Genomic DNA, 14,938 nt, shown 5'->3' with positions numbered 1-14,938 from the left:
TTACCTAATAATCTGATGTCACTCAAGTCTATATCCCCCGCATCTTTTGGAAACTCTAGACCTGTGCCTACAATACAACTGCCTACTGAGCCTCTTACCTTGGATTGTCCACTGCAATCCCAACACAATGAAAACTGAAGTTACAGTCCCTCAAATCCTCTTCGGTTATTCCTTATCTTGCCCTGCTCTTCTAGAAATCCATTCTTCTCACGCCTACCAGGGATCTTTCTGAAACACCTCTCCTAAGTATGGCCAGGCCCTGTTTTTTAAGTTTACAGACAGAGCAATGAACAGGACAAAGCCTACTTTGTCCTGTCCAACAGATTGCCTCCTTTCACCTGCTTGAATTCTACAAATACAGAAATAAGAAGAGACACGATCAGTGGTAAGTTCCGCGTGGAGAGGTCAAGAAAGGTCTTGCTGAAGACGTGTCATTTAATCTCAGATGAAAGGCAGAAAGGATACATCTAGAGCAGGAGAAACATTCTGCGCGGAGGGATCCTGCCACTTCCAGCTGAAATTCCTTTAATCGCTTCCCAACGTCTTCAGGATAGAAGTCCAAATTTCTAAGCATGGCAGAGAAGGTCTGGCCTCTTGCCAGTCAGTCACCTTCCTCTTATGTTCTTTACATTACATGCCATCAACTCGTTTAATCCCCACAACCACCCTGTAAGAGAGCTGGTTGAGTTCCTCCGTTAGGTCTTAGGTGTCTCTGTTTTCTGTCACAGCATGAGCGGTGGCTCAAAATCTGTTCATTAAATGAGCAAGCTGTTGGGCAGAAAGGATAGCTGCTTCCATTTATTCATTTTTAATTTACATCCAAGTTGGTTAGCATATAGTGCGATAATGTTTCCCAGAGTAGATTCCAATGATTCATCCCCTGTGTATAACACCCAGTGCTCATCCCAACAAGTGTCCTCCTTAATGCCCCTTACCCATTTAGCCCATCTCCCCACCCCCGCCCCCACAGCCCCTCCAGCAACCCTCAGTTTGTTCTCTGTATTTAAGAGTCTCTTATGTTGGGGCACCTGGGTGGCTCAGTGGGTTGAGCATCCGACTTCAGCTCAGGTCATGATCTCGCGATTCGTGAGCCCGAGCCCCGTGTTGGGCTCTGTGCTAACAGCTCCCGGCCTAGAGCCTGTTTCAGATTCTGTGTCTTCCTCTCTCTCTGCGCCTTCCCTGCTTGCACTGTCTCTGTCTCAAAAATAAATAAACATTAAAAAAAAAAAAAGTCTTATGTTTTGTCCCCCTCCCTGTTTTTATATTCTTTTTGCTTCCCTTCCCTTATGTTCATCTGTTGTGTATGTTAAATTCCTCATATGAACGCAGTCTTATGATTTGTCTTTCTCTAACTAATTTTGCTTAGCATAATCCCCTCCAGTTCCATCCACATAGTTGCAAATGGCAAGACTTCATTCTTTTTGATTGCCGAGTAATACTCCACTGTATATATAAACCATATCTTCTTTATCCATTCATCTGTCGATGGACATCTGAGCTCTTTCCATACTTTGGCTAATGTTGATAGTGCTGCTATAAACATTGAGGTGCATGTGCCCCTTTGAAACAGCACACCTGCATCCCTTGCATATATACCTAGTAGTGCAATTGCTGGGTGCTAGGGTAGTTCTCTTTTTAACTTTTTGAGGAACCTCCATACCATTTTCCACAGCGGTTGCACCAGCTAGCATTCCCACCAGCAATGCAAAAGAGATCTTCTCTTTGTGCATCGTCACCAACAAGGATAGCTGCTTCGTAGACGTACAGGTCTAGACTGGTGTGGTCCAACGACAATAAAGTGAGCCCCACATGTAATTTAAAATTTGCTCGGAGCTACATCAGAAAAGTCAAAGAAACAGATGAAACTGTAAGAACATTTTTATTTCAATATCATCAAGTGAACACGACTGAGAAAGTTCTCAATGAGATATTTTGCATCCCAAAACCTTTGCAATCCAGGGCGTGTATCTCACACTTCCATCACCTCTCGGTTCCAACCGGTCACGTTTCAAGGCCTCGACAGCCACATGCCCACATGTCGCTGGTGGCTCCCTCGGAGTCCTTCCCCCGGCAACCCCTTAAGGGCCCTCGTACCTCATTACCCGTTTTATCTTTGCAGCCCTCATGGGCACCTCGGATCCTCTCATTTGCTCGCGGGTCACGCCTCCCCCCACCACCCACGTCCCTCTAGGCGAGGCCTCCCCTTGACCGGCGCTCCGTGAACGCGGTGGCGCCCGCGGGTGGCCCGCAGGCCCCCGCCCCCGCCTCTGCCGCCGCTGCACGCCCTGCCCCCCACCCCCCGCCCGGCCCCGGGAGCTCGGGCCCGAGTCGTGGACGTGACTGGGAGGAGTCTGCCCGCCTCGGGTTTCCGTGCTCGGCCGCGGCCATGGCGGAGCCCACGGTGTGCTCCTTCCTCACCAAGGTGCTGTGCGCCAACGGCGGCCGCATGTTCCTGCGGGACCTGCGCGGCCACGTGGAGCTCTCGGAGGCCCGGCTCCGGGACGTGCTGCGCCAGGCCGGGCCCGACCGCTTCCTGCTGCAGGAGGTGGAGATGAGGGAGGGCCTCTGGGACGCCGAGGCCGAGGCGGCGGCCGGCGCGGGCGGCGCGGGCGGCGGCCCCTGCGCCTGGCGGGTGGTGGCCGTGTCCTCCGCGCGCCTCTGCGCCCGCTACCAGCGCGGCGAGTGCCAGGCCTGCGACCAGCTGCACCTCTGCCGCCGCCACATGCTGGGCAAGTGCCCGAACCGCGACTGCTGGTGAGGCGGGCGGCGGGGGAGCGGGGCCCCGGGGGAAGGAGAAAAGGGATCGCTCGTTCGGGGGGTGCACCCCGCCCCGCCGTCGGAGGGCGGAAGGGAAGGCCCGGGAAGGGGCCCCCGCGGCGTCCTCGGGGGTGGGGGAGGGGGCTCCCCTGCGCTTCCAGCTCCGGCGCGGAGCGAGGCCCGAAGTCGTCCCGATCGGTCGGGATTTCTTCACCGCTGCTCGCCCCCCGGAGTCCAGCCCCTGCCCGCGGAAACCGCGGCGCGGCCGCGGGAAACCCGGACTGGGACTTTTGAGTTCGTTTACTCCGGTGGTCCTACTGGGGGGCTTTTGCGGACCTGTGAGGTCCTCGGACCCTTTATCGAGAGTGCCCTTCCTTTCTTTGCACGTAACCTCAAAGTTTTACCCAAGTGAGTCGGTGCTCACCGGGTTTAGAAAGCCCGATCTGGAATGACCCCCAGGAAACCGAGGGCGGTGTTTTGAGGCCTCTGGTCATCCTTGGTTCACTCAGGCTCCCCAAAGCGGGGTCGGGGGCACACTTCATTCCCAACGTCGGGGGACTGTGGGGGGGGGGGCAGCTGTTCGGGGTGGAGAAGTACGGTCAGTCACCTTCCGGCCAACAACAGAAGGCATCGAGGCAGGTGACTGGGGCAGGGGGTGCCTTTGGCTGGCGTTCAGGCATCCCGATTTAAAATGCAAGTGACCTTGGGAGGAGAGTGGCTTCCACTCGGCTTTTTTATTATTAGCGCTGGCTGTATTAGCTGTGGTATCTTTGGGTTCAGGGAAAATTGTTTAACTTCACACGTGAGTCGAAGGCCAGGACTTCGGAGGACTGGCCCCTTCACCTGGGCCTCTGATCCAGAGCTCTGTGTTCTCCTAGGTCTACCTGTACCCTTTCCCATGATATCCACACACCCGTCAACATCCAAGTTCTGAAAAACCATGGGCTTTTTGGCCTCAATGAGGCCCAGCTTCGGATCCTGCTTTTACAGAATGACCCCTGCCTTTTACCAGAGGTGAGTTACCAAGAATTCACCCTCATACTGAATGCACGATGAAGGAGATCGAGAACATCAAAAGTCACCTTGCAGAGGTCAGGTGTATGGGTGGGGGTTATGGTGCAGTGCTGACCTTTATGCAGTCTCTGTGATTTTAGGCTTTGATCCACAAGGAGTGATGGACGCGTGTGGTAAAGAAATAATGAAAATGGCTACTAGTTTATTTTATTTTTATTTTTTTGAGAGAGATAGAGAGCAAGTGGGGGAGGGGCAGAGGCAGAGACAGAGACAGAGAGTCCCAAGCAGGCTCTGTGCTGTTTGAGAGATCTCAAACTCACGAACTCAGAGATCATGACCTGAGCTGAAACCAGGAGTTGGAGGCTCCAACTAAGCCACCCAGGTGCTCTTAGCCACTAGTTTTTTGATTGCTTACTGAAGGCTAAGTCATTCACATATCTTAGCTCATTAATAACCTGTCCCGGTTTTACAGGTGAGGAAACTGAGACTCAGCTACATTAACTTGCTCAAGGTCACATAGTACATAGCAGATTTGAATTTACGTCTGTCTCTGAAGCCTGTGTTTTGTGAATTGCCTGTTCATGCTTTTGCCTATTTTTCTGTTGAGGCATTTGTTTTCCCTTTAATTGATAAGGTGTCTTTTTTTTAAAGTTTATTTATTGGGGGGGTTGTATAAGTGGAGGAGAGGCAGAGAGAGAGAGAGAGAGAGGGAGAGAGGGAGAGAGAGAGAGGATCCCAAGCAGGCTCCATGCTTTCAGTGCAGAGCCCAACTTAGGGCTCGAACTCCCGAAACTATAAGATCATGACCTGAGCTGAATCGCGAGTCAGACATTTAACCGACTGAACCACGCAGGCGCCCCTATTAGATGTCTGTAATGATACGGGTCCCTTTTGTGGTCACGTTTGTTGAAAGTATCCTCCCCCATTTACTTTCTTGGGGCTTTAGATACCAATTTTAATTGCTTTGAAATGATTTAGTTCCAAATGTTTAACCAGTGCCCATTAGAACTGCTGTCATGGTGAAATTAGCGTATTTGTATCTGTTTAGCTATACACAAAGACTTTTTGAAAACAAAACAGTTGGAATCCCCAAAGAAAATATTACAAGAGCCCACCAGTGAAAAGTAGAATTTTCTACTCTAGCACTGATGCTGTCGTAGACATTCAAGTTGCCAGAAGAGGGGTGGGGTGGGAAGAAGGGGGGATGTTGGGAAACCGGAGGGTCGTTTGTGAGTGTGGTGCCCCGTTAATGCTAAGGTAGTTCAGGGTCGAGAAGGGAAGGAAGTCACAAGGCTGGAGGTATGAGCTGGAGCCTTTGGTGAGATGGCAAAGGCCGCCCTCAAGGCAGTAGAATCTGTAGGAGTCAGCCTTAGCCACGGGGTTTATCCTTGGCATCCACATCTCCTTTCTCACTTCTTTGGGCTTTGAAGCCAGACTTGATCAGTCATGGTTATAAGCCAGATACATCCCAACGATGTTGCCAAAAGGACCCGGAGCCGCAGCTGGAGCAGGTTATTGGCAGGAAGGGAGAAGAGAATGGCAGTAACGGGGGTCCAGTCCAGTCCTTCCTCTCTGACAGAGAAGGGGTGGCGACACTTCTAGTTACCTTTTAGTTAAAAAAAAAAATTTTTTTTTAATGTTTATTTATTTTTGAGAGAGAGAGAGGGAGACACAGAATCCGAAGCAGGCTCCAGGCTCTGAGCTGTCAGCACAGAGCCCGACGTGCAGCTCGAACCCACGAGCTGTGAGATCATGACCTGAGCTGAAGTCGGATTCTCAACCTACTGAGCCACCCAGGTGCCCCAACCTTTTAGTTTTTATGATATTGTTTGACTTACAGATGTTTAACGTTGTTACATTGTTGAACTTATTGAGCCCGTTTCCTTATGGCTTGTGCCTGCTCTCCTGGGTCCAGCCTCGTCTTGTCATACCCAACTACCGCAGTGTTTTGTGAGCAGCCAGTGGGCTGGCTGCACTTGGGACAGGAGCCCACCCCTGGTCCTGTCACCCAGCACTGGAGGTGTGTATCCTGTGACACGCAGCATGGCCACTTTGGTAGCGGGGACCACGGAGGAATCGGGAATGGTGCCCCACATCTCTTGTATGGAAATGGCTCTGACCCCTTTCCACCACTCTCCTAAAGACACAGTACACAGGAACAGATATATCACACAATAAAAAGACGATAGGGACAAACATTGTGATCTTATGGTTATAATGATAAATATATTTGGTCTTCATCCCCATTCCCGACATAGAGCTCCTAAAACCCTTGGAATTTCCTACATGATGAGAGCTCTAAAGGTGTCTGTTGTTAAGTGATTTTTGGAAAGCCCTTTGGTAACCTAAGGATGGGAGCTGGTTGTCAGGAGAACAACTTTTTTTTTTTTTCCCCAACACTTTTTTTTAACTTTATTTATTTATTTTGAGAGAGAGAGAGAGAGAGAGAGAGAGAGAGACTGTGTGAACAGAGGAGGAGCAGAGAGGGAGAGGGAGAGAGAGGTTCCCAAGAAGGCTCCGTGCTGTCAGCGCGGAGCTCAACCCCATGAACTGTGACATCATGACCTGAGCCGAGACCAAGAGTCGAACGCTTAACCACCTGAGCCCCCTAGGCGCCCCGAGAGTTGTAACTTTTATCCCCTCCCCCTCACTCTTCCACCCCCTGGGAGGGCAGAGGGGCCTAGGGATGGAGTTCATTTACCAGTGGCCCATGATGTAATCCATCATGCCTGTGTTAGGAAGTTTCCATAAAAACCCAAAAGGACAGACCTCCAGACAGCGTGCAGGGTGGTGAGCACACGGAGGTGCTGGGAGAGTGAGGCCCCAGGAGAGGGTATGGAAGCTCCACACCTTTTCTCCCCTCACGTCTCCACGTGCAGCTCTTCTACCTGTGTGTTCCCGGGTTATATCATTTTATAATAAAGTGGTCATCTGACTCCTGTGAGCTGTTCTGGCACATCAACTGGAGGAGGAGGTGGTGATGACCTTTATAGCAGTTCAGGCAGCAACAGATGGACATTTGAGGTGGGGCAGCCTCGTGGGACTGAGCCCTTAACCTGTGGGATCTGCCGCTACGTCCAGGTAGACAGTATTCGGGTGGAGTTAAAATCTGTGGGACATCTGGTCATTGTCCTCTGAGAATTACTTGGTGGTGTTGAAAGAAACACACATTGGAAATACGTACAATGTGATACTAATACATTTGAAAACTTCAATGAAATGGACACATTTCTAGAAAAAAATATGACTCATCCAAATGGTTTCAGGTTGCCTGGGTGGCTCCATTGGTTGAGCGTCTGACTCTTGATTTCCACTCAGGTCATGATCTCACTGTTCGTGGGTTCAAGCCCTGCCTCAGGCTCTGCACTGACAGTGTGGAGCCTGCTTGGGACTCTCTGTCTCTTTCCCTCTCTCTCTCTGCCCCTCTCCTGATCACTTTCTTTCCCTCAAAAATAATAAACAGGGCGCCTGGGCGGCTCAGTTGGTTAAGCGTCCGACTTCAGCTCAGGTCGTGATCTTGTGGTTCACGAGTTCAAGTCCCACGTTGGGCTCTGTGCTGACAGCTCGGAGCCTGGAGCCTGCTTCGGATTCTGTGTCTCCCTCTCTCTCTCTCACACTCTATCTCCCTCTCAAAAATAAATAAACATTAAACTAATAATTATAAATAAACATTAAAAAAAACTGTTTTAAGAAAATACAGAAAGCCAGAATAGTGTTTATTTTTGAACAACAAAAGCATTAAGATAAAAAATTTAGGGGTGTCTGAGTGGCTCAGTCAGTTAAGTGACTGTTGATTTTGGTTCAGGTCGTGATCTCAGTTTGTGAGATCGAGCTCTGAGTTGGGCCCTGCGCAGCACAGAGCCTACTTGGGATTCATTCTCTCCCTCTCTCTGTGCCCCCCCAAATAAATAAATAAACATTTTTAAAAAAAAGAAAAAATTTAAAATCGCACGGAACCACAGTATTAGTTAAAAAGTCTTCTACAAGAAAACATGAGGCTTGGGGCGCCTAGGTGGCTCAGTCAGGCGGCCGACTTCGGCTCAGGTCATGATCTCGCAGTCCGTGAGTTCGAGCCCCGTGTCAGGCTCTGTGCTGACAGCTCAGAGCCTGGAGCCTGTTTCAGATTCTGTGTCTCCCTCTCTCTGACCCTCCCCTGTTCATGCTCTGTCTCTCCCTGTCTCAAAAAGAAATAAAAACGTTAAAAAAATTTTTTTAAGAAAACATGAGGCTCATACAGTTTTATTGTTGAGCTCTATCAAATCTTTAAGGAATGGATTATTTTTCTTTTGAGGCTAGGTGTAGGATCTCTTTTTCTTGATCTCCTCTACATCCCTGAACCAATGTCATACTGTTCAGTTCGTTTATATTTTGACATATGTTGGCCCAAGTCTCTGCTGATCACACTTCTTTTACAGAAATGTTTTCTCAGGGTGCCTGGCTGGCTCAGTCAGTGGAGCGTGTGACTCTTGGTCTCGGGGTTGTGCGTTCGAGCCCCACGTTGGGTGTAGAAATGACTTAAAACTAAAATCGTAAAAATAAATTTTTTTTTTCTTTCATCAATTGCCGTAAATGACAGTGCAAACAAATGTGTCAAGCGTCGCTTCATTTCTGTGCCAGGTGTGTTTGCTGTACAACAAAGGGGAAGCGCTGCATGGCTACTGCAACATGAAGGAGAAGTGCAACAAGTTTCACGTGTGCAAGTCCTTTGTCAGAGGGGAGTGCAGACTTCAGAAATGCAAACGGTCCCATCAGCTCATTCATGCCGCAGCCCTGAAGCTGCTGCAGGACCAAGGACTGAGTGTCCCAAGTGTCGTTAATTTTCAGATAATCTCTACCTACAAGCATATGAAGCTGCACAAGGTGCTTGAAAGTCAAGGTGAGAATATCAGAGGGAGAACACTACCGACACATAGTTTTGACCAGAAAGTGAGTCTGGGGGGGATAGCACCTCACATTGTAAGTTTTGCTCTATCCTCGGGGAAACCGGACCACCAATATTTTCTGATGTTTTCTGATGGAGAACTATGGTTCTTCTTTTTTTTTTTTTAATTTTTTCTTAAACTTTACTTATTTGTTTTGAGAGAGACAGAGAATGCACGTGCAGGGGAGAGGCAGAGAGAGAGAATCCCAAGCATGCGCTGTCAGCACAGAGCCCGATGTGGGGCTCGAAGTCACTAAACCTTGAGATCATGACCTGAGCTGAAACCAAGAATTGGACGCTTAACCGTCTGAGCCACCCAGGTGCCCCTAGAACTGTGGTTCTAACTAAAGGAAGGAAGGGATAGAGTTTAGTTTCTGCACCGCCGGCTAATAACATCTGCCCAAGGGTTTGAGCAGTGTACCTCCTCGCTAAGCTGGGGGCCAGGAAGTAGGTACAACTGTCCTCACAGCTTTGTTAGGAAGAAAGAGGAAGGAGGTGGGCCAGTGGCCTAGAAAGAGAAGGAAAACACAGGAATGGATTTCTTTATTAAATTTGAATTCAAGTGTTTTCTTTTTCTTTCTTTACTTTTACTGAGGTAGTAAACATACAACGTTGTATTAGTTTCAGAGGTACGTATTTCGATATTTGTATACACAGCAGAAATGATCGCAGTTAAGTGTAGGTAACGTCTGTCATCATACATAGTTACAAAGTTTGTTTTCCCGTGATGAGAACTTTTAAGAAAGTATGTTCTTTTTTAGTTATTAAGAAATTTTAACCATATTACAGAAAAATTTAGGAAGTAGAGAGTAGAGATATAAATTGCATGATTCCACTCACTCCATCCACAATGATTGTTACCATTTATTTTGCAGGGCCGTCCCTCCTGTTACTATACAAATTCCGGTCTAGTTGTGGTCGAAGTGTGCATTAGTATCTTAAATTTTCACTTTATCAAGAATCATAAATATTTTCCCATGTTGCTGCATAGTCTACCATTAAAAAATGGGTCTACAAAGTGTGGTTTGGTGTACTTTTAATTACAATGCATTCAGGTTACTTATTCTATTCGATTTGTTTATAGCTGGAAATCAGTTTCAGTGGGTGGTGGGCTTAGGAGAATTGCTGAATTTGGGAAAACCAAACCAGCAAAGTCAGAGTCTCCAAACTATTGATACGGAGTTCTGTTTTGTTTTCCTTCTTCTTTTGAAATGTTTATTTATTTTTGAGAGAGAGAGAGGTGGGGGGGGAGGGGCAGAAAGAGAGGGGAACAGAGGATCTGAAATGGGCTCCATGCTGACGGCTGCTTAGCAGACTGGGCCACCCAGGTGCTTCTTGATACGGAGTTTTGTTCTGTTGGGATGGTCGTGGCTGACTTCCTGAGCGGGTGGTTTGAAGGTAGTGTTGGAGGCTGTCTAGGGAAGCCTGAATGATGGCGGGGATCTTCTAGGCCAGGTACAGGGCCTGTCATCACCCTCATCTGGTCTTGTTTAGTGGGTCTCTCCTAACTATGAACTTGTGTGTGTGTGTGTGTGTGTGTGTGTGTGTGTGTGAAATAAATCTAGAAAACACAAACTCTCCAAATCCAGAGCAGTGTTGGGACTTTTGGCTGGGATCTGATCTGCTGGGCCGATGCTCCCAACACAAAATGAAATGGAGAGCGATAAAAGAGGTGTCCCAGGAAAGCTCATCTCTTCGTCTTCTTTTTAGGGAATTCAGCTTCAGCTGAGTGTTCACAGGGCCTTGAAGAGCCAGGAGTACACGTAGCCGGCGCTCCAGAGGCCAGCCCTCTGGTGCCCGGCCCCGCTCAGTCAGCCAAGAAACCACATGCAGGTAAACCTTAAAGGACGTCAGTGAAAGAAGAAGCGTGTCCAACTAGAAGGTCTGAAAACAAAGCTTCTGTTGAGCTTAATTTGTAAGCTCATTCATTTCATCATTTTCCAGTCACGGTCGTAGTAGTACCTACCTCACAAGTTGTTGTAAAATCAAAGAGGACGGTGGTCGGGGATGTGGTTGGATGCTGAGCAGGCAGAGAGGATAGGACGTGAGTATGGTTGGGGTCGGTCCAGCGTGCACCGTGAAGATGGCCCATCCTGCCCGAAGTCCCCAAGAGCTTTCCCCAGGCCGGCGGGAGCTCCAAAAGGAGTGGGTTCTGCTGACTTGCTCTGTGACCCACCCAGGGTTTTTCCTATGCGCCCATATACGCAGTTTACATAGTGGTAGTTCTAGAATACGTACACTTTGTACTCTTGTTTTTTCTTAAAGTTTCATAAGCACCTTTCCCTATTCGCATTTTATCACGTATAATCATTTGAATGCACGGATACACTAACAGATGATCGCTTACTTCACTATTTCCCTTATTCTGGGATATTTCAATTCTCTCTCACAAATTTTGAATAGGACTCTTAAAATCCTTACCATACTGAATTTTTGAATTTCTTCTTTTGCTTAGGCTTGTAGGTGCTAAAGGATACCGTCTTTTTGGTTTGCGTTTCTTTAAGTGTATGCAAGTGAGTATTTTCCTGTGTGTGTTTTCTGTATGTCTTATATGGTGCATTTCGTGTTTGCCCTTCGGTTCCTGGGGCCCTCCTCTGTGCTGATACGGCATGGCTTTCGATGAGGTTCCTTGATTTTCACGAGAGGATATCACTTGTACCTGCTCATATGATACCCGCCTCTGTGGATCCGTCCTCAGCCAGTACCATAGCTTTATAACTTTTGAGTGCTCACCAAAGATTTCTACCTCACTCTGTCCACTCTCCGTTTTTTATTAAATTTCTTTGCCAAAGCTCCATTGCTGCCGTTTAAACAGTATGTTGTTCCTCTGTTCCTCGAAGTCGTATCCATTCTTTCTGTGGATCAGGAGAGACCATCAGAAACCTATATACCTCACCCATCTCACGTTGCCTTTATCTCCCTTCTCCACCCCGGCCAGCTCCCTTCATCCAGTTAAGCTCAGATGTTTGGTTCTTTGTTTTCATTGAGGGGTACGGAGAAGCAGCATCATGAGATCTTTTTCTGGGTTTCCTGTTGTGATATCCCCAAATGTCAGTGTGTCAAGTTTTGTTTGTTTGTTTTTAAGTTTACCTTTCCTGCGATAACACATTTGAGAAATAGGGACAAGGGTAGTGAGTTTTTCGTAAAGCTGCATTAATTTAGTTTAGAAGCATGTTTTATCACGAAATGCTGTCTTCTCTACTGGGGAAGGTGTGCAGAAACATCCTTTTCAGAGTGAGAAATTGCTGTGTTTTCTCCTCATGGACAATGAGAGTCACGCGGTTAATCTTTTCACTTTGGTTGTCCACAGCAGTATTTCTGAAAGCCCTTCTGTTCTGCGTACCTTGTTTCCTTTTTCCTAGTTCTGATTTTTCCTGGTGCTATTTTTTTACAAAATTATTTTTACATTTTATTATTATTATTTACATCTTATCCTTTTACTATGTGTATTTTTGCTATAAGCCATCTAAAATTCTTTTTTAATTTTTCATTAAATTTTTTTAGCCATCTTAAATTCTTAATGGAAAGTGTAGGGTATAAATGTATATCCTGTCTATTAAGAGACTTGGTGGACTTTTACAGTATTGTGTTTTTTTTTATACATCTTCTAATTATGCTTTTATGTGCAGTTATTAGCCCTCTGTAATCTCTGTTACAATATTTTATGTATAGTGAATACATAGGGAATGTATAATATTCCCTTTAAAGCTTAGTTCTGTTAGTATTCATTCTGTAAAGATATTTTATATAATTATACTTGACCCTCATTTCCAGCTCATGATTCAGCTGTTGGAAAGTTACTACGGGAGAATTGGAGATGATTTTTCTTTGGTCATTTATCAGGGCGTATGAGGGAAGGTGCACATCCATAGACCTCACAAATTCAACATAACCTAGGTTAAATATTAACTTTCCTATAGACTCGTCCCTTCTTTGGTTTCTTTATTTTTGGAGTATCAACAGACTACCAACTTAAAGCAAAACCCTACAAATTGTCCTCATACTCGTCTTTCTCCTGGTTCCTTATGTCAGACTGGTTACCCAGTGTTGGAGATTAGTTTCCCTTCAGAGCTCTCAAGTTTTTGTCCTCCTCTGCCCCTTTCTTTCCATCCCCTACACACAGCCTTGTTTCCAATCCTCATCAGCTCTTGCTCTTATGCCACAGATCCAGGACTCCTTGGTTTTCCGGTTCTGTCTTGTGAGAGTATTTTTATAGAAGGTGTGAGGTAGCCCCCTGCTTTCCTTCAGTGATGGCAGCCCCATTTTAATTTTTCATACAATAGGCTTTTGTGGATTTCATTGGTCTCCTTACCACCTTCTACCCACCCCACCATCCCCAAGCCTTCCACCCTGTGCCCAGTTGGGCTTTTGAAATGCAGATCTAATCACATGCTATCTTTTGCCATAACCTTCATTGGTCCCCACAATGCAAGGTAGGAGTCATAAACTCAAATGCCTTCTTGGATGAGACAGATGACCTAAATGGATGATGTGAGCTGGCTGTAAGAGAAATGGGGGGAGAGAGGACATGTCGTAGCAAGTTGCCCATCTGAGGGGGCACCTGCCTCTCATACCCATGTGGGCGAGCAGACCCAGGCTGTCATGTTGTCCAACTAGTCGAAAGAAGCCAGATCCAGATTTTATGATACATTTTCAGGTTTTTAAATATTGGCCTTTGACTGAGTTTTGAAAATGCAGACCAATATTGTGTGTACTGACCTACTTGTAATTTTTGGAATGTGCCATTTTATTTTATGACTCTCTGTTTGTAAAGGATGTTCCTGTTAAGTGCCAATCCTTCCCTCTTCCTGCCTTGAAACCTGGCAAAACCAGATTCTTTAAAATGCTAGTTAGTCTTTCCTGACCCCAAGAGAGGCCGTTCTCTTAGCATTCTCAAAGTTCTCAGAGTAGTACTTGCTTTGCCAGGCTTTCTGCTTTAACTCCCGAGCTTTGAGCCAAAACAAAACCGTAATTTCTTCTTTTTGGACACTTCGCAGTGAAGAAGTATTTTTTGTCATGTAATGAATCAAACTCTGTGTTTGAATCCATGGAATCAGTATGATACTGGTCTTCATTGTTCTTTTTTGCCCCCACATATATATTTTTAATTTTCAAAAAGTCTTTTTTCCCCTAAGGAATGCGTTATTTAAGGTAAACATCTTTTTGGTGCTTCATTTGGAATCATCAAGGCCTAAAATGAACTGTTTAAGACTTATGCTTATGACACTAATTCCTCCCATCAAGGAATTAAGTCGCTTCCTTACTGACGGGTTCCTTGATTTCTCTCGTGATAATTTGTTCTTGGTTTTATCTAGGCCTTATATATCCCTTATTACATTAATTTTTTCTTGGCTAAATACATCTGTATTGCTACTCAGTATGGGAATCTCTGTCATTAGAATGCTATTAATTTTTTAAATGTTTGTCTTTTGTTGAATTATCTTTGTTCTACCAGTGTTAGGTGGCCTTTTTGTTTCTTCCAAATGTAAAACCATAGCTGCAAAAAAGACATGTTTGTCTTTTCTTGTGTATTTCTGTTTTGCTTTGTGTTAAATAAAATTGTGTTAAAATATAAATTCTGATGTTTCTTCATTACATATGAAGTTTATTGTTGGCTTTAAACAAATGTTCTCTATTTAATAAGGGAAAAAACATTTATTGTTGGAAGCTTTTAGTAAGAATTGGTATCTTTGTATAATCATATAATTTTTATCATTTAACCACCTAACATGATTATGTTACTGGTTTTACTATATTAAAACCTCCTTAAATTCTGAGTAACTCTGTTATGACATATGTTCTTCTAATGTATTTCTTTTCACTATTTGGTAATTTTTGTTATAATTATATACATCTATACATTCATAAATAAAATTGATTTATATTTTATATGTGTATGCAATTTCCTTTTTATTTTTATTGCTATATGCTCAAAGTATGTTTATTCTAAGCACTGTTTTGAGTTTTGTACATTGATTCGGAATGTCATTATTATTTAAAAAAAATTTTTCCCAGCTTTATTGGGATATTATTGACATATAACACTGTATAAGTTTAAGGTGTATGAGATGATGATTTGATACATGTATATAATTGTGAAATGATTACCACACTAAGGTTAGTTAACACATCCATCACCTCATATTCATTATTATTTGTAAAATAACGTATTACTCTATCATTGAATTTCTCTATTCTTATTTAGGAATATTTTTCCAAGAGATTTATTGGAAAATAAAGTATTAT

The 14,938-nt window shown here is 45.3% G+C and overlaps 1 protein-coding gene across 1 annotated transcript; it reads left to right on the top strand.

Annotated features, from left to right (window-relative positions):
• Positions 1-2,317: 2,317 nt before the first annotated feature.
• Positions 2,318-14,581, top strand: ZC3HAV1L (ZC3HAV1 like). Its single transcript, XM_060633238.3, has 4 exons — positions 2,318-2,754; positions 3,636-3,771; positions 8,389-8,647; positions 10,403-14,581. Exons 1-4 carry the CDS (start codon positions 2,387-2,389, stop codon positions 10,534-10,536), a joined length of 897 nt encoding a protein of 298 aa, XP_060489221.2. The 5' UTR covers positions 2,318-2,386; the 3' UTR covers positions 10,537-14,581.
• Positions 14,582-14,938: the final 357 nt, after the last annotated feature.

Source organism: Panthera onca, chromosome A2 (genome assembly GCF_046562875.1).
Source record: "Panthera onca isolate mPanOnc1 chromosome A2, mPanOnc1 haplotype 2, whole genome shotgun sequence".
Classification (NCBI taxonomy): domain Eukaryota; kingdom Metazoa; phylum Chordata; class Mammalia; order Carnivora; family Felidae; genus Panthera; species Panthera onca.
The sequence above is the reverse complement of the archived record's forward strand: the minus strand, read 5'-3'. Positions and strand labels throughout refer to the sequence as shown.